The sequence below is a fragment of the Arvicola amphibius genome, chromosome X (assembly GCF_903992535.2).
Source record: "Arvicola amphibius chromosome X, mArvAmp1.2, whole genome shotgun sequence".
NCBI classification, from domain to species: domain Eukaryota; kingdom Metazoa; phylum Chordata; class Mammalia; order Rodentia; family Cricetidae; genus Arvicola; species Arvicola amphibius.
Genome location: NC_052065.1, coordinates 88,140,774 through 88,160,732, shown reverse-complemented (window position 1 = coordinate 88,160,732; position 19,959 = coordinate 88,140,774). Strand labels below are relative to the sequence as shown.

The 19,959-nt window shown below is 44.6% G+C and overlaps 1 protein-coding gene across 20 annotated transcripts in view; it reads left to right on the top strand.

Annotated features, from left to right (window-relative positions):
* LOC119804729 (TAF5-like RNA polymerase II p300/CBP-associated factor-associated factor 65 kDa subunit 5L) overlaps nt 1–19,256 on the top strand; it is a 33,255-nt gene extending 13,999 nt beyond the window's left edge. For 8 of the 20 annotated variants that reach the window (XM_038316341.1, XM_038316342.1, XM_038316346.1 and 5 more), the window contains 5 exons: nt 3,335–3,444; nt 9,413–9,564; nt 10,175–13,341; nt 16,145–16,234; nt 17,220–19,256. In XM_038316341.1, coding sequence (XP_038172269.1) covers nt 10,447–12,435 — 1,989 coding nt within the window. In that variant the 5' untranslated portion in view covers nt 3,335–3,444; nt 9,413–9,564; nt 10,175–10,446 and the 3' untranslated portion in view covers nt 12,436–13,341; nt 16,145–16,234; nt 17,220–19,256. Of the gene's footprint in view, nt 1–2,501; nt 2,626–3,153; nt 3,254–3,334; nt 3,445–9,412; nt 9,579–10,174; nt 13,342–15,401; nt 15,511–16,144; nt 16,235–17,219 lie in introns of those variants that run through there. The other 12 variants (XM_038316352.1, XM_038316356.1, XM_038316357.1 and 9 more) reach the window with 12 other exon arrangements.
* Nucleotides 19,257–19,959: the final 703 nt, after the last annotated feature.

The following is a 19,959-nucleotide window of genomic DNA, read 5'->3' as shown; positions in this document are numbered from 1 at the left end:
TAGTCCTGAATGACCTGGAATTATCTATGGAGAGCATGTTTGTCTCTAATTCACAGATATCCTTCTGCCTCTGCCTCCCAAGTGCTGGGATTAAAGCCCTGCACAACCACACCCAGCTCTGTTTCAACTCTAGAAGTACAGACTCTGAGTCCAAAACAAGTAGAAGGTTTTACACCACTGTGTTTTAGACTTATTATGAAGCAATAGGAAAACCAAAACATAGGAAGCTGAGTTAATAAAAAGTGGACTATAATTAACAAGGTGGCAAGTGGTTTCTATAAGATAGACTAGTAGAGAAGGTTTTTATTTTTGCTCCTGCTGAGCGGCCTTTTTAAATCCACAGACTACAGAATGAGCAGAAGTAGACAGTTGTGGAACTATTGGAAGGGGAAGTTATCCAGTATATTCACTTTGGGTAATCACACCTGCTTTTTTGACACAATCCTGAAGCATTTTTTCATTTCCTTAACTGAGTATGTGGGTTAAGATCAGAGATTTGTGGAGTCTGTCTAACTAAAAATAAAGTAATGTTAACACTGGCAAACCATTCTTTGGATAACAAGATATATTAGTGTAGAACAAAGAGCAAGCCTTTGAGGAAGTCCTAATGTTTGAATGTCAGGGTTGGGGCTGGCGACACAAGAGGTCTGACTGCCTTTAAACTACCACCAAAACATAAACAAGAAGTGAGAAGAGTGTATTTAACAACCACCAAAATGTTATTAGGAATTAAATGAAAAGTGAATGTGTAAGCACTGCTTTGGCATCTACAACTCTTATTTTAGCTGTTATCATTTATTATTTACTCCAACAGCATATTCTGTGAGAAGATAATATTGCCAATTTAATGAATTATAATTTCTAGTTTAGTATATTGTTTCTCTTTTCATTATCTGGTTGGAGTTATGCATTACTATTATGTCCATACTCCAGAAGAGGAAACAATGGAATAGCATACTTCAATTTGTTTTTTGCTCAAGATGTCATGGTTTAGAAAAAAAAAATGAATGGAGAGTCCAACCTAGAAATTGTGGTTTCTAAAAGACCCTGTGCTTCAGGCATACAGGGAGAATTAGGTATGAGATACAAAAATGGGGAACAGAGAGTAGAAAGTTACAGATTCAAGATGAACACATCAGAAATGGCACATTCCAAGTCAGGACTCGTCCAGTAGCTTAAGTGAATCACAATCAGCTGCTCATATAAGAAAATTAATTCTTGCTGGGCCATGGTGACGCACACCTTTAACCAGCATTCGGGAGGCTGAGGCAGGCAGATCTCTGAGTTTGAGACCAACCTGGTCTACAAGAGCTAGTTCCAGGATAGGTTCCAAAGCTACAGAGAAATGCTGTTGAAAAACCAAAAACAAAAAAGAAAGAAAATTAATTTTCTGGTAGGAGAGATTGTAATGATCTGTTCTGTCTCTTTTAAGAGACAAGCCACGCCCACTCCCCCTCCACTGAGGCAGGCAGATCTTCCTGCTTGCAGCCAGAATATTTCCCTTTTTCTGTCTCCCTCTAGAAGAAGCCGCTTCTGTCTCTCCCTCCCTATCCCCCTCTCCCTCTCTTTCTCTCCCCTCTCTCTGCTCTTCTCCCCTTCCCCACCATAACCCACTAATAAATATCCAACCTCACTCTGCATAGTGTGCCTATCCATGTATCCATCTCTCACTTGCCACAGCGTGGCTCCCTGCCCGAGACCAGCCTTAGGAGATCTGTAGTATGGTCTCGTGGTGTGCCCATCTGTCTGTCTCTCCTCATGACCTGCTGCAGCCACTTGGGGACCTTTGCCATCCCTTCCTGGGACTAGCTGCTCTCAGGACCCACTGCCTGCCGCCACTCAGGGACCTGCAGTGTTTCTGCAGCTGCAGCCGCTGTGGATCCTGCAGCATTTTTTATTTAATCCATTCCAGAGATGGCTCAGCATTTGGGAGCACTGGCTGCTCTTCCAGAGGTCCTGAGTTCAATTTCCATTAGCTTAAAACCACATGGTGACTCACAACCATCCATGAGATCTTGCGCCCTCTTCTGGCCTGGAGGAAGAACACTGTATACACAATACAAGAACGAACGAACCAATAAACGAATGAACCTTTTAAAAAGAGGAAATTAATTCTCACATCAGAATGCTTGATAAGCTTCTAAATCAACCTAGAATACAAATTTAGGGCGGGGCAGTCAGGTTCAGAAGATTAAAAGGGGGCAGGCCCAGCATTTTGTTTTAGCATAAAAGATGCTTGGGTGTAAAGAGTGTAGCGAGTTGGCTCGCTTGTGCTCAGGAACTCCCACAAGTCAAACCCTGGCTAGAGTTTCGAGCTGGCTGGAGAAGGGGGAGGTGGCTCCTTCGTGTTGCGTCTGAAGCATACTTGGAATTAGTGGCGAACTTGTCTTAAGCCTTTCCTTGAGGGAACAGTGTCAGTGTGGCCAGTGCTACCGCTACTGCGGCAAGCTAATAAGGACGCGTAGCGAAGAGAAGCAAATGGAGGAGGGACCAGGAGAGGAGGAAGTAAGAGCGCTATCTAACTCGGCGACCATTGATGACGTTTCCTCAGACCGCATCGCTGTTTCCGGTGCTTGGATACCGAGCACCTTGGAGTTGCTTTGGTAGGAGGATAGCGGCGAATTTGTAAGGAACTTGAGTTTCTGGGGGATGTTGTTGCAGGCCGGAATCCACACTCCGGGGATCCCAGTAGGATGAATTTCGTGCAGTGTCCTAGGCCTTTCGTTTCAGATTCCAACTACTGGCGTGAAGTTTCTTCTTAGAGCCAAACCTGTTCTGAGTACCAGTTTTTGTCAGCTCTTGATACTTTCTCTTTCTGACCTGCTAGTTGCCGTCCCATTTGGCACTCAGGCACTGATAAAGCTTCTGTTAGAAAAACCTATGGTAGACTCCAAGCTGCTCTGGGAATGGATCTGAGTGATACTTTAAGATACTTTGAGAGGGTTTAGGGAGTTGGATTCTTATAAAAATAATAGGCCTTCACAGTGAGAAATCACCCCGCCCACTTAGAGATTAATAAAGGAAAAGCCTGGCCAGCTGTTGGTAATGCCCAAAGAAGAGCAGGCCCCAAATAGAAGACTTTACTAGCTTTCCTACCCCTTAGGTGTATTCACTTTATATTCTCTGTAATCTTTACATTTCTTTCATGTCCAGGACCCGGTTTACACTTCGAACTGTTTAAGAGGCAGGAGACTGCAAGTCTGGCCACTTAGGAAGATTTGCACAGCAAAGATGCTGCCAGAATTGTTTTAAAGTACTCCAGTTCTGTTCTTTTTGAATACTTGTTACCCAGGTTCATCTTGCCCACCTGTCTGAATTATGCTTTTCCTGATAGGAGCCCATGGTACCTAATTGCAGCCCAGGACTTAATGGTTTTGTGACCCTGCATGGCCCCCTCAAGATGCCTGTTGGAGACTTGTTCTTTGGGAGCGGACCTAATGTCTGGTGAGTCCTGGCGAACAGTAATGTACATCCTAGCATGGTAACTGCTTATCTCAAACGGGCGTGGCTAGCACACTGTATCTTTGTGGTGCTATGGAGGCAGCATTCCCTTAGCTAAGTTCTACTTTGCGTGACTTAATGTCTCCTAAGCAAACTTTTAATAGGTCCTTTATGACATTAATTCTGTCACTTTGAAAGTCTTCTGCATCAGTCTTGGGATAAGAATTGTTGGTGTGCAAACATGAGGACCTGTGTTCAAATCCCTAGCACCCACATAATTAGCTAGAAGTGCCATCACAGACAGGGAGATCCATGGGACTTTGTTGCCAGCCAGCCTAGCAATAGGTTCAGTGAGACACTCCAGTTAAGAAAATAATGTGCAGAGTGGAGAGCAGAATAGCCTAAATCCTCCTCTGGCCTCCATGTGCATGTGCCCTCTTCCACACACATACACACAGTTGAAAAGGAAGGTTTTGAAGATAAGCTCCATTGTGTGGTATGCTGATGTAGGGGGATTCCCAAGATTGGGAGGTCATCCTCTGCTAGATAGTGAGTACTGACCAGGGCTCCATAGCAAAACCCTGTCTCAGTCTCTCTCTCTCTCTCTCTCTCTCTCTCTCTCTCTCTCTCTCTCTCTCACACACACACACACACACACACACACACACGAAGATGGAAGGAAAGGAAGGCCAAGGGAAAGGTGGAGGAAACACTGGAGAGTAAAATGTTGTCGTGTTTCTTCCTGGTGTTATTTCCGGGTACCACTTGTTGGAGGACTAAGTATTACATAAGGCCCAAAGTAGTTAATTGGTGGTCAGATCGTTTTCCTGTGCAACAGAAACACCCTCTTGGAGAATGAATCTTAACCTGGCAAGCGCTCCATTTTCCCATGGAGCCTGTAATTTCACATGGGGACATTGATGCAGGGCTCACCACCTCACAGGCCGGAATATGTGGAATACTTCTGTGCTAATTATTGGCTGTTGGAAACTGACTTCACAGCAGGGAACTGTGTACCCACCAAGCAAGCAGTCTTCTAGTGATTTGGAGTCCCCGAAACCTGCTGCTGTTAGCCAGAGAAGCAACAGGATAGCAGACACTCTCAAACTTCTCTGTGTCTGAATCATCTGGATGACTTATTAAAATACAGATTGGAGTTCTCAGAAAAAGGCTGCATGTTTGTTAATGATTCTGGAAGGCTCATTGGTTAGAACCTGTGCTTTCTGGGGAGAGCGAGAATAGTGCAGATCTGGAGCCAAATTATCCTGGGCTATTTTAGCCTCTTATTCTTTGTTTGTTTTGGATTTGTTTTTTTTTTCAAAACAGGGTTTCTCTGTGTAGCCCTCACTGTTCTGGAACTCTCTCTATAGACCAGGTTGACTTCAAACTCATGGAGATCTGCCCACCTCTGCCTGCCAAGCGCTGGGATTAAAGATGGGTGTCACTACACCCTGCTTTTAGCCTCATCAATAGCCATTCATTGTCCACGTCTGTGCTTAGCCTAACAGCTTTGTGACGTTTAGGTAAAAATCCTTTTAGGCTTCCCTAACAGACCACTTGTTATGGTTTTGCTGTGGGTCCCCACAAACCAAGGTGGCTGGTTCCCTGGGCGTCCCCGGCGGCTAGCCATGTGGGTGGCAGGTGGGTAAGGGGCAGACAGATAGGCACACCATGCAGATGGGTTTGCTACAAGCTTCCTGGGGTCCCAAGCAGGGACGGCACACAAGACCACGTGGCAGGCTCCATGTGTCTGCAGCGGGTAGGCGAGAGAGACAGATAAACATACCATACAGAATAAAGTTAGACATTTATTAGGTGGATTATGGAGGGGAAGGAAAAAGGGGAGAAGGGGGAGAGAGAGAGAAAGAGGAGAAGAGGAGAGAGAGACGGGCGGGGGAAGCGGAGAAGTGGGGAGAGAGGCAAAAGCTGCCTCTTCGAGACAGGGACAGGAAGAGAGGAGAGTGGGGCAGAGGCTGCTAGGAGGAAGGGAGTGGGCGTGGCTTGTCTCTTAAAGAGCCAGAATATTACACCACTAGCTCCCACCAGTTCAAAGCCTAATGATGTCATCACATAGCATTCAAAGCATATAATAGATTTCTCCACCTTGCTTTAGCCTGTCTACCTGAAAATTGCCTTGCTCTGTGACTTTCAGTTATTTTATCATTATGGTAACTTCATAACCTGTCATCATGTTGGAACATGATATTCAGGGCAACCTAAGCCTATGCTCCTGGGTCATGGTCACTCAAACTCGGCTCCAGGACAAACTGTCTCTTACTCCCCTTGACACGAGTCTTATAGTTTTGCCTTGACACTAGTTTCCATTCATAGAGTTCCTTTCTGCTGACCTTTGATGGGCCCTGAATTTAATTTGCGAATACCATGGCTTAATATGTTGGTTTGTGGGCTATAACTAGAGCACTCAGACCTATAACTAGGTCTATAACTAGGTCTGAATAGAGAGGACATAAGAAAAACATTTTGTTTGTTTTTTTGAGATAGGCTTTCTTTGTGTAACAGCTCTCTGACTGTCCTGTAACTCGATTTGTAGACCAGGCTGGCCTTGAACTCACAGAGATCCACCTGTCTCTGCCTCCCTTGTGCTGGGATTAAGGCATGCATCACTACTGCCCGGCTGACATAAAAACACTAAACTAGAAGTCTGTGGATATAGCTCAGTTGGTAGAGAACTTGTTTAATCTGCAGGAAGCCCTGAGTATTCCCATTGCCAGAACTGTGTTAACTGAGGGCACTCCGGAGGTGGAGGCAAAGCAAGGCTGCATGAGACCCTGTCTCAGAACAAAAAGAAAAGTAGAGTCCCAGGCCATAAGAATTTGTTCTGAGACGAACATATGCCCACATTAAGAAGTAAAGAAAGGAGCTGGAGAGAGGTGTCAGCAGTTAAGAGCACTTGTTGCTCTCGAAGAGCACTAAGTAGGATCCCCAGCTCCCACATAGTACCGCACAGCCAACTGTAACTCTGGTTCTGACCTTGGTGGGGACCAGGCATGCCCAGACAGACATGCACTCAAAACATGTATACACATATAAATAAATACACCAATAAATCTTAAAATCTTAAAAAAATAAAAATATGTAGAACAAATGGAAGATTTTTTTACAGTTTTTTTTAACCTAAAGCAGAGGGTAGAGAAAACTCACCTGTCTTCTCTGCCATGCACATAGCAATGTTACAGCATACAATAGGTCAAGTGGAAGTCAAGAAACATCCTTGGATTTAGCTGTATATCATGTTACGGGTCCTGGGAAGTAGCATTTTCTCCTGGCACCAGGCTTTTTCACTCTAGCATGGAATTTCATGGAGGACTCCAATTCCTGGGGTGTTTTGCAAAATTGCAACTGTAAGAAAGGCTAACTCATGCTCAGTGGTCAGCTCTGAACTAAATCATGGGTATGAAATTAGGTTTTTGTTTATTTGCTTGGCTGCTTTTATTTTTATTTTTTTACATACTGAATAGAAAATATTGTTATTTTAGTTGTGTTATTTTACCAATAAGCCACACATAGCTAGTGTTTGAAAGTGACATTTGGATTTATGCATACAACTTTGAATAAATCAAGGTAATATGACAATCACCCGGAATACTGTTTTTGTAGTGGGAACATTTGTAATATACTGTTAGCAGTTTTGAAATGCATAGTATGTTGTTAAGCATAGTTTTCATGCTAAGCAATAGGTCTCAAAACTTACTCCTATATCTGAATCTTCCCACATTCTTTTTCGACAGAGGGTTTCTCTGTGTAACAGTCCTAGCTGTCCTGGAACTAGCTCTTGTAGACCAGGCTGGCCTCGAACTCACAGAGATCCTCCTGCCTCTGCCTCCTGAGTGCTGGGATTAAAGGTGTGCACCACCACCACCTGGCTGTCTTCCCACATTTTGACTACCATCTTCCTATTTTTATCACTCTCCAGAGAAAGCTTTTGGTTTTTTCTTTGTTTGCTTTTATTATTTTTTATTGCTTTATAAATAATACCATTCAAAATTTCCACTTCCTCCCCTCCTCCCATTTTCTTCCCACTCCCCGACTCCCTCTCCCTCTTCCCTCCAGTCCTAAGGGAGGGTAGGGTATCCTGCCCTGTGGGAAGTCCAAACCCTCCTCCTATATCCAGGCTTAGGATATTATTTTTTTACAAATAAATGTCACCACCATTCTTCATCTGTTTCCAAGAACATGATAGTTTTTAGACTCCTCAAATATTATGCAATGTTTGCCACACTCTGCTTTGTGTATGTCAGAGAGAGAGAGAGAGAGAGAGAGAGAGAGAGAGAGAGAGAGAGAGAGAGAGAGAGAGAGAGAGAGAGAGGAGGGATATCAGCAGTTGCCTACAGAGGTCAGAAGAGGTATTGGATCCCCTGGAGCTGCAGTTATATGTGGTTGTAAGCCACTGCTATGGGTGGTGGGAACTGAACTCTGGTCCTCTAAAGAGCAGCAGGTGCTACTAACTCCCGTGGCACCTCTGCCAACCCAGTATTCATTGCTCTTTAAACACCTAGCACATTTCATGTGAAGTTTCATCTGTGTTGCTGAAAGGGAGAGAACTTTTTATAAGGAGAAAAGTGTTTTGTTTTTTTTTTTTTTTTTTGGTTTTTCGAGACAGGGTTTCTCTGTAGCTTTGGAGCCTGTCCTGGAACTAGCTCTTGTAGACCAGGCTGGTCTTGAACTCACAGAGATCCGCCTGCCTCTGCCTCCCGAGTGCTGGGATTAAAGGCGTGCGCCACCACCGCCCGGCTAGAAAAGTGTTTTATTCTGTAGATGTGCCTTATTTTTTTTATCCGTCTGTTACTGGACACTGAAGTTGGCTAATGTGGTTATTGTCACTAATACATCAATGGATATAGGGGTGCATGAATTTCTTCCTTATCCTGATTTCAAATTTGAGTGTACAAAAAGTGGGGTTGAGGAGCAGTCAGTGGTGGAACACTTACCTAACAGTGAAAGGTCCTTGGTGTGATCCTTTGCACCACGCAAAATTTAGGTTTGAAGCATTATATGTTAAGTTTGAAGCATTATAGGTTCTGTTTTTAATTTCTAGGAAGTGCATGTAGTTTTCCATAATATTACAAATTTACATCGTCACTAATAATCCATGTTTCCCTTCTCCATAGCTCTCCCAACACTCAACTTTTTGTTTGCTGATTTCTTTTATTTGTGCATATATGTGTGCATGTGTGTGTGTGTGTGTGTATGTATACTGTGTGCCATAGCAGTCATGTAGAGGTCAGAGGTCAGAAGACAACTTGCAGGACTTGGGGCTCTCTTTCCAACGGGGGGTCCTGAGGATTGAACTCAGGTTGTCAGGCTCGGTGGTAGATACCTTTACTCTGAGCCATCTCAGCAGCCCTTTTGCAGTATTAGCATGCAGGGTCTTGGCATGCAGGCCAGGCACTCCATCAGTGTGCTGCAACTCTAGCCTCTCCTCTTTTTGATGCTCGCCATGCTGACACGTGGATACAAACAAGCACAATCCTTCATTTGGATGTGTATTAACTATGACTGGAGAAATCACCCCACTTTGAGCCATATAAGCAAGCTCTTTGGCTCTCCTGATGAGTCAGCTTGGTAGTCAGTCTCCTTGGCCTGCTTCCCCTGGTGCTGTAACGTTAGAGCTATTAAAAAGCTTTCCCCAAGGGGTTATTTGTATTCTGCTTAGAGTAACGTGGTGTTATGGGATATTTGTACACTGTATGAAGATGTATTGCTGTGATTGGTGTAATAAAAAGCTGAATGGCCAATAGCTAGGCAGGAGGTACAGGTGGGACTTCTGGGAAGAAGAAAGGCAGAGTCGCCAGCCAGACTTGGACATGCAGTATGGATGAGAGACATGAGCCATCTGGCAGAATGTAGCTTAGAAATATGGGTTAATTAAGTTATGAGAACTAGTTAGAAAAAAGCCTAAGCTAAGGCCAAGCTTTCATAATTAATAAGAAGTCTCCTTGTCATTATTTAGGAGCTGGTGGCCCAAAGAAAAATCCAACTCCGCACTGGTAACACGGAAGAAGCAGCAGAGTTGCAGCTTCAGGAACAGCTCGTCCAGAAGCTGGTGCTGTCAGAGTGGCAAGGCGGCCCGCCTCTGGTTAGCTGAAGACGCAGGCCTATGAGGTTAGCAGGCCAAGGTACAAAAGTGGCAAGGCTGCCTGACAGCTAAAGGATGGGCTGCCTAGACAGTCCGAAAAGGCAGGAAAAAGTGGGTTATGGAAGTAGGAAGGGCGGGGAGCTGAGGCTGAAGACAGGTAGAAAGCTGTAAAGATTCAGAGAAAAACTGAAGGTGCTGGTTGCTAGAAGAGTTCCAGCGAGCTGTCAAACCCCAGACACCCTAAGCCTCAAACTGGAACACTGGCCAATGTCAAGGTCTGAGTGATGCTGATACATAGGCCCGCTGAAAAGCTACAGTGCAAGCTGCTGCCAAGCGTTAAGGAATTCCTTGCTTCCCGGGTGTAAACAAAAGCAGTACTGCTTGCTGAGCAGAGGGTCCTGTCCTGATAGCTTGTGTCTTTAATACCAGTCACAATAGTCCCTAGCTAGACTTCCAGGGGGAGCGCTTCTCCCGGACAAGGTGGACATGATCCTGAGCCATCTAGATAGAGTTCACTGCAAGTCAAAAATTCTTGCGAGTTTGCTTTATCTCCTTACATCTATATCTCCCTGGGACACTGATTAGCCAAAATCAGTTCAAATTATTACCACTGCTAATGCTGATTTACTTTTGTAGTTTTCTTGCCTTTTGGTTTTGAGAAGCCTTGCTATTTGGATCAGGCTGGCCTGGAACTTGTTATGTCCCCCTGGCTATTCCGGAATTCACGAACCTATTACCTCAGTCTCATGAGTGCCGCAACTGGCCGGATGTGTTATCACACCTGGCTATAGTAAGCTCTGATAGTGAGCATTCCTTCTGATGTTCATTTCCCTTTGATAAGCAGACATCGGTGACAGCAATTCCTAGCTAAACCACCAGGGGGAGCGCTTCTCCCTGACAAGGTAGAAATGAACCTGAGCCATCGAAATAGAGTTCACCGCAAGTCAAAAATTCTCTCGAGGCTCCAGGAGACCCCGCGGCCCCGCCGGGCGCCCTCGCGCCGAGCCGACCGCGAGCTCACGAGGGCGCTCGGCGGAAGTGGCCGGCAGAGGGCCTGCTCGCGCCTGCCGCCGGGAGTCGCCACCCCGCGGACCCCGCAGGCGCTCTGGCTCCGGCGTCTTGAGGTCCTGAAAGGAGGGCGCACGGAGCAGGTTCAGGTGGCAGTGACCTGCTACCTCAAACGCCGGCAGTACATGGACTCAGAAGGCCCCTTGAAGCAAGGCCTAAGACTATCACAGACTCCTGAGGAGATGGCAGCCAACCTCACAGTCCAATCAGAATCTGGTTGTGCCAATGCAGTGTCTGCAGCCCCTTGCCAGGCAGAACCCCAGCAATATGAAGTACAGTTTGGACGACTGAGAAGCTTTCTCACTGATTCTGACTCCCAGCACAGTCATGAAGCTATGCCTCTCCTCTACCCCCTTTTTGTCTACTTCCACCTCAACCTGGTCCAGAGTGGCCCCAAAAGCACAGTGGAAAGCTTCTATAGCCGCTTCCATGGGATGTTCCTACAAAATGCAAGCCAGAAGGACATCATTGAGCAGCTGCAAACCACACAGACCATCCAGGACATTCTGTCAAACTTCCAACTTCGTGCATTCCTGGACAATAAGTACGTGGTCCGTCTCCAGGAAGATAGCTACAACTACCTTATCCGCTACCTCCAAAGCGATAACAACACTGCCCTGTGCAAGGTGCTTGCGAGCACATTCACGTGGAAGGTGCAGCCTGCCAAGAGGACAGACTACCATCTGTATGCCAGTGGTGGCTCCTCGCGCAGTGAGAGCAGCAGCCTGGAACCACCAGATGTGCCCAACCCTATTCTGCAGAATGAGGCTGCCCTGGAAGTCTTGCAGGAAAGTATCAAGCGAGTCAAGGATGGACCTCCTTCCTTCACCGCCATCTGCTTCTATGCCTTCTATAACACAGAGCAGCTGCTGAATACTGCAGAGATCTCCTCTGATAGCAAACTTCTGGCTACTGGATTTGACAATTCCTGCATAAAGCTCTGGAGCTTGCAGTCCAAAAAGCTGAAATCAGAGCCCCACCTTGTGGATACATCTCGTATCCATCTAGCCTGTGACACTTTGGAGGAGGAGGAGAATGAGGAAGACAATACGGGCACAGAGATGAAGATCCTGCGTGGACACTGTGGCCCAGTATACAGCACACGGTTCCTCGCAGACAACTCGGGGCTGCTCTCTTGTTCTGAAGATATGTCCATCAGGTACTGGGACCTGGGGAGCTTCACCAACACTGTGCTCTATCAGGGACATGCCTACCCTGTATGGGACGTGGACATCAGCCCCTACAGCCTGTATTTTGCCAGTGGGTCCCATGACCGTACTGCCAGGCTCTGGTCCTTTGATCGGAGGTACCCACTGAGGATATATGCAGGACACCTGGCTGACGTGGACTGTGTCAAATTCCAACCCAACTCAAACTACTTGGCTACAGGTTCCACTGACAAAACTGTCCGGCTATGGAGTGCCCAGCAGGGCAACTTGGTGCGGCTCTTCATGGGGCACCGAGGTCCCGTGCTCGCCCTTTCCTTCTCTCCCAATGGTAAGTACTTGGCGTCTGCTGGTGAGGACCAGCGGTTAAAGCTGTGGGACTTGGCCTCTGGGACACTTTTTAAAGAACTGAGAGGCCACACAGACAGTATCACCAGTCTGGCCTTTAGCCCAGACAGTGGTCTGGTTGCCTCTGCCTCCATGGACAACTCTGTGCGTGTCTGGGACATCAGAAGCACGTCCTGCAACACACCTGCTGATGGCTCTTCGGGTGAGTTTGTGGGTGTGTACACTGGACAGATGAGCAATGTCCTGAGTGTACAGTTCATGGCCTGCAACCTCCTCCTGGTGACTGGAATCACACAAGAGAATCAAGAACATTAAGTTTTTATTCAGGCAGCAGACTGGGTGGGGCTGGGACTGGTCACAGTCCAGGACTTGCTAAAACTGAATCAGTGATTTCAAAAGAGCCCTCACCTACCACACTTAGCCAACACAGCCCTGGTGCACAAGACTCCAGTTGAGAGCCGGATGCTCAGGCTTGAGGCCTCCTGGCTGTGTGCAGGCACCTTGCTTTAGCATCTGTCTCTTCCCAGTGGGGTTACTGGAACAGTTGCAGAACTCCCCTGTAGCAGCTGTAAACAGTGTCTCCTGTGGCTTCTCGAGGAAAACAGGGACAGGAACTAGGAAAATTGGATGATCTAGCAGTCTTTCTTTATACTGATAGAACCAGGACTTTTTATTATTATTATAATTAATAATTATTATTATTGAGAAGAGGAAACCTAGCACTGGCAGAGGTGTCTCTGCTTGCATCTGCAGGTTTGACTCCTGGCACTGGCTGTGATACTTGGAATTTTAAGGTTCAGGGAATTCATACTTTGGTGACCCAGTGTATCAGGAAAAGGGGCACCGTATAATGTGCTTCTGCAAGCAGGCAGGTAGCTTAGCCGAACATGGTGGGAAAGAAAGATTCTTTATTGCCTGCACTCCTGTCAGTCCTCTCCCCTGGAGAGAGAGGCTGTGGTGGGCAGAGGGTGGGCCTCGGCTCTGGAGTCGGTTGTCCAAGGTTCCATCGCTACCACCATGAACAAAATTATGATAAAGAGTAATTTTGAGTAAGTCACAGGATAGACTTCAGAGTACTTCTGGGGTGTGACTTTCTGGTGTCTTTCTCCCTCTGATCTGCTTCCGCCCTCACTGCAGCACCAGTGTAGTGAACCGGAGCGAATCATGAGTGCACACTCACAAGCGTCAAACCATGCTCTAAGGACAGAGGAAGTTCTGATGGTATGGACAGGATCAAATATTTCTGTTTTTTGAAAAGAGTTATTTTGTATTTTGTTTTCTATTAAAATGTATTTAGTTTCAAAAAAAATTCTTACGAGTTTGCTTTATCGCCTCACATAGTCTGTGGTAATAATCTGAACTGATTTGGTAATTAACCAGTGCCACAGGAAGATATATATCAGTATCATTTATGTGCAATTCTTCATATGTCTATTGGATACATGTATATATTCCTTTATTCAAGAATTGTCTGTTGAGGGCTAGTCACTTGAAAACTGGGTCATTTGTTATCCTGCAACTGCGTTCTTTTTCTTTCTCTCTTGCTTTTTTGAGACAGGGTTTCTTTGTGTAACAGCCCTGGTGTCCTGGAACTCACAGAGACCCACCTGCCTCTGCCTCCTGAGTGCTGGGATTAAAGGCGTGCGCCACCACTGCCCTGTGCAACTGGGTTCTTTATAGATTTTCTGCACCGGCCTCTTATGGGATGTGTGGCTTGCAGACACTTCTTCCTGACCCGGATGTTGTTGTCTTTTTACCCTGCTTTGCTGTGCTGTAGGGATTTTCCTTTGCTGCGCTCCCATTTCTCTCTGTGACTTCTTGGTCAGCTTATTGGTTTTTTGGTTTTGTTTTTATTAAATCCTCCCCCTAAAATAACGTCATGCTTTTCTTCAACCATTTTAGGTCTCTTTTTTCAGTTCTTGGTATTTGTTTGACTGTACTAAAAATGGAATTGTTTGTGATATTCTTGTGTATGCATGGATGGTGGAACAAAGATGGTCTTCTTCAATTAAACAAAGGAGTTTTCCTTCAGGTTTGCCTGTACTAGACAAGTTTAAAATGACCAGTTTTCCATTTTCAATTAAAATCCCTTTTTTGGGCCGGGCGGTGGTGGCGCACGCCTTTAATCCCAGCACTTGGGAGGCAGAGGCAGGCGGATCTCTGTGAGTTCGAGACCAGCCTGGTCTACAAGAGCTAGTTCCAGGACAGGCTCTAAAGCTGCAGAGAAACCCTATCTCGGAAAAAAAAAATCCCTTTCTGGGTTATCATTTACAGTGGGACTTGTTCCCAGTTAAGTCATCAACAACATGAATTTCTAATTTCTGGTAAATTATGTAGGAAAATAAATTTGTGACAGACTGATTGACAGAAAGGTTAATTATAAAAAGGAAGAATGGAGAAGTTTCCTAGAAGGAGGCATCTCACAATTACCCCAGCCCCTGGAACCTCCAGGGGACATTTTCACTAGTTGTAGACTTCCATCAGCTCCCTGCCAAATCTCTCCCCAGACAGATGGCGAAACAAATGAAACTCAGCCCCAAACACACCGATGCACACAAAACAAGCAAAGCAAAACAGCAACAACAAAAGAACATACACCAGAACATCCAAACTGGCCTAGATACCTGTTCTGCCTCTGTCTACGGAGCAGGAAAATGCTAAGATTGAAGCCATGCTTCAAGAACTGAGAACCTCCCCGGAAATGCCAGGTTGGGAGTGAAAAAGGCCCTGCAGAAGAGCGCTGGTATTTGGCACCAGGAGAAGTATGGATATTTTCCTCTTCGGGTAACTAGAGGCCCCTGGGCTAAATCTTCACTTGCATAGTTCCCGATTTTTGCTTCATCATTTTTTTTATTTTTTTCAGGTAATGTATTTAATTTAGGGTCTCATACTTGCTAGGTAAACACTCTATCACAAAGTTGTAGTGGTATGGTTTCCCACTGTGGTATGGTAAACCAACTATAGTTTAATCTCTTCTGTAAGTTGTAGCACTAAGGGCAAGGCAGAGAAATCGAGAATTTCTCCTCAGCTTTTGTCAAAATTCTAAATAAATTAATTTGCTTGTTTTACATAAATTGATTTTTTTATTAATACAAGCAAGCATTTGGCTCCAAAGCCAGGCTTTATAGCTGAATACATCAACATGCGGAATAACCAGTCAGCAAGACAGACAGGCAGGCACGCACATGCGCATGCACACGCACACATTTGAAAAGCGAGTGATTTCCCACGAAAAGTGATTGCCCTTTTCCTCTGACATTGATCTCTTCTCTCTGTCCTAGCCCTTGGCCTAATGCACACCTACTCCCATAGACTGTCTGTGTGGGGAGATAAAGCAAACTTGAGGCACGTTTTGACTTTGCAACACCTTGTCCTAAAAGTGACCGTCAGGTAGGAATGATTGAATCTTACAGAAACATATGTCTCAGGGCACACATCTGTGAAGACATTTGGCTTTTCAATTTTCTTTAGTCACAGTGCTTATTTGCTAGAAGTATATTTACTAGAAGTTACAAGGGAGTGTTTGCTTATTTTTATCATTATTTGTGAGGAAAAACATATAATAAAAGTTCCTATAGCGAGTATCGGAGTTTCATTCCTTTAATGTAGTAGAATTCAGATAGTGTGTGTGTGTGTGTGTGTGTGTGTTGAATACAAGATCTTTCAGTGTAGCCCAGGCTGGCCTGAAGTCACTATATTCCTGCTTCTGCCTCCCCTGTGCTGAAATTATAGGCATACGGCCACCATACTTGATTTTAGTTCCCTTTTAAATTATTTTATAATTTGTATATATCAATAGCTTTTGTGGGTATGTCATCATTTCTGTTAATAAGAATAGATTCTTAGTGCTGTTGTTGGAATTGTTTCGTTAATGAGCACTCAGAGATATCAGCTATAGAGTACCACTACCAATTGACCTCTTAATGATGGGCCACACAGTGTTCTTCTTGTTTCATTCATTGTAAAAGTCCATGTCAGTTTCTAAGCTTACAAAGATTTACACTTGTACTTCCTTCTTTTCCAGGTAGATATCCAGTGGTGTCAGCATCTAGTTTCCACAGCTTAGAAGGTTTTCAAGAGTGACCAGGAGATTGAAGTATTGGACCAAGGAATGGTAAAAGGCCATAAGGATCGGTGCTTTGTTTAAGAATTTTCTTAAACAAAGTTTTCTTGATTATTAGATTATTTTAATATTTTCTAGAACATTGAAAATGTTGATTTCAACACTTTTGCTAGTATTTTGACTGCTGAATGTGTGTGTGTGTGTGTGTGTGTGTGTGTGTATACACATGAGCACGCACACAGTACTGAAAATTGGCTCAGCCCATAGTGCTTGCTTGGCAAGTGTTTCGTTACCAACATACACCTCCAGCTCAGTCATTGCTGTTTGGGGAAGGTTATTATTCTGCCATTCAGAAAGTTTCTATGCATAGGTTTTATTCTATTTAGGGTGCAGTCGATCTCTGCATGCAATAATAATCTTGCTATGTGTAGATGTTTGAGTCAGAACTTCTTAGCAGTAGTAAGGATTTAAACCGATAAAAAATGAACAGTATGGCTTCTTTTGTCTGGAAATGTCTACAGTATTGTCTTAGAGAAGAGGCTGAATTGTGTTCATGAGCAGGCTACAGGATGAGTATCATTGGCACTGAATGAGTCAATGAGGGTTTTGCTTCTAACAGATAATTTCTTTTTCCACGGACATGAAATAATAGCTAAGCTATTCCACAAACCCCATAAATAAATAATTTCAACCCTCAACTATAAGTACCATTTTTGATCCTCGGAAAAACTCTGTAAGTTATAAAGAAGTATATTATTACCTTTAAATGCCTCACTTAACATTTCACTCAGAGGCTTTATGGCTTTTCCAGAATTTTTAAATTGCAACTAGAATTCTCAGAACAGAATGTATAAAGCAACTCAATGCAATAATGCCAAGTAGCCACCAGGTGGCGAAATTGCATACGGATTTAAGCAGCATAGGCCAAGAAGGGCCTCATTCCAGCCTAGAGGCCATATTTGTGCCTACAGGTTTTCTGTCCCGGCTACAGAAGTTCTAGTGGTGATTTTATTTCTTTGTTTTCCGTTTGCTTTAGAACACTTCCATTCCTGTCCGAGACTGCTTTGGGAGCCCTGTGGTGCTGTACCTGCTGTTACATTACCAGGTAGAAGAGAGACATGCATGGGATAGTTCTTCAGCTGCTGAGATTCTAGTTCCCACACCACTGGTCCTCCCTGGATTTGCCACCATAGCGCTGGATGCTTATATCCTTTAGGATGGGGAGAAAAGCCAAACTAACAGTTTTTGAGACCTCAGATGTTCTGATCAGAAATATATTGTAATTTAGCTAAATTGCTATGAAAATATGAGCCCCTGAAAGATCAATTTGTCGTTTTGTCTATCAATTTGATTTAGCCATTCTTTACTAGGCATTGCCGGCATTGCTTCAAGTATGACTCCCCTAACTCCACAGCCTTGTGTAATTTTTCAGGCACCTCAACGGTGACATTCATTTTAGAATACTTTCTTCCACACCTCTAGAAGATCAGGAAGTTGAAAATGGCAGTACTGATAGGAAAGCTAAAATCCAATCAGATATCTGGCCCGCGTTCAGACTTACTTGGTTGTGTTATTTAAATCACAATCCAGACAAAGTTTATACATTGGATTCACTTGAAGTGTGCGCTGTGAGACATTTTATGTACAGGGAAGCTCAGGACCAGAGAAGAGCTTATGTTCAGGATTCAGTTAAAATTCTCTGCGGAATCAGTTAGTCCTGTTGGGGTTACAGACTTTAGGAAGCCATGGTCTTTGTCCTCAAGGAGTTCCATCTTGTGTTCCTATAACGCTCTATGAGTTTATCCATCACAAACCTTATATTATTAGTCTTTCTGCATCTGTCCTCAGTTAAAGGCAGGGAGCATTTCATCTTCAACATTGCATTTGGTATACACAGCTCAGTTACTGGTATGCAGTAGGAAGCAGTGTCCTTTTTCTAACTTTGCATTGGGAACCAATGGGATTTTTATGGCATGGCTGTGCCATGATAAGGTTTTCATTGGAGGTAGGTAAAGGTTGCTAGTTGTTTTGGAAACATGGACGATTGGAAGCAGGGAGGAGTCTAGTGCAGAGTCCACGCTAGAGAGGATGAAGATGAGAACTAGGGTGAAGACAGTAGGTACGAAGAAAAGACGAATGGAGAGTTGCTGAGAAGACAAGGTAGCACGATTTGGGAACCTTTCCTATGTGGAGAATGAGGAGCTTCAGGCTTGGGGAGCAGTGATGCCCCTTGAAGATTCAGAGCAAAATGGGGAAGCTGGTTTGAGGTAGGGGAGATTGATTCAGTTTTGACTATGCTGAGGTTGAGGTGACTGCTAGGAATTTGCCATCTGTCAGGATTTGGGAGATCAAACCATAAGAGAGAAGTCAGGACTGAAAACCAGAGAGTCCTAAGGACATAGGTGGTGCTTAAAATTAGATGCCATCCTTCACAAACGGAATATGTAGTGACACAGGAAGGGAAACGTTAAGAAACCCTTACAGATTTTAGCAACTAATTAAAAAATGAGAAGCTCTGGAGGAAGATAGGAAAGGAATAGCTACAGAGATTAGAGGAAAACCAAGACAGTGTGGTGTCATTGCAGCCAAAGGAGGAGAGACTTCAGGAAGGCCTGACCAGGGGCACCTTATACACAGCTAGGGGGTGATGGTAAGGAAAGTTCCATGTGGCCAAGATGTACAGTGTTTTGGCAGGAGGTGAGCCCAGAAAGACTAGTTAGGCCCTTGTACTGTCTGGTTTCGTGTGTCAACTTGACATCATCTAGAGTCATCAAAGGAAGGAGCCTCAGTTGAGGAAATGCCTCGGTGAGATCCAGCTGTAAGGCATTTTCTCAATTAGGGATCAGTATGGGAGGGCCCAGCTTGTGGTAGGTGCTGCCATTCCTGGACTGGGTTCTGTAAGAAGGCAGGCTGAGCAAGCCATGTGAATCAAGCCAATAAACAGCACCCCTCCATGACTTCTGCATCAGCTCCTGCCTCTGGGTTCCTCCCCTGTTTGAGTCCCTGTCCTGGCTTCTTTCGATTATGAACAGAAATATAGAAGTCTAAGTCAAATAAAACCTTTCATCCCCAACTTGCTTTTTGGTCATGGTATTTTGTTTCAGCTGTAAACCCTAAGACAGTCCTGGTCCTAAAGGAGCTTGGTTTTCAGGCCAAAGGACTCTGAACTTTTGTAAATGATGGAGAGTCATCAATAATTTTCAGATAAGAAGGACCTGTTCAGAGCAAGGGTTACAAAGATCAAGCTGGGGCAGCATAGGGACTCCTATGGAGGAGAATGGGAATGGAGACAGAAACCCATCAAAATGAAGTGAAGGGGCACTTAAGTTGTGGGGAACAGTACCATCTTTGAAGATCCTTAGCAGATGAAATTGGCAAGCCCTACAAGCAATAGGAACACTCTGAACCATAGAGTAAGCATTATTAATAACCATGTGAGTTATCTTGTTAAGTCCTCATAGCAAGCCTGAGATAGATAAGCATCATTAATGTCATTTCGTGCATGATAAAACAGGAACACAGAGATAAAGATATTTGCTGAACAGAACTGGTAATTGGAAGAACCTCTTTTCCAAACTCTGGTGGTTTGGCTAACCATCACCTCCCCCCCACATAGATTAAACCTATGGCTTTCCACAAGCACACTCTACTACTGACCATATCTAAACGATACCATTACCTACCAATGGCTGACCTTGAACCTAAGCAGGTCTTCAGCTTGCTCTCCTCCTGCCTTAGCCCTCCAAGTAGCTGAAATTACAGGCCTGTACTCCCAG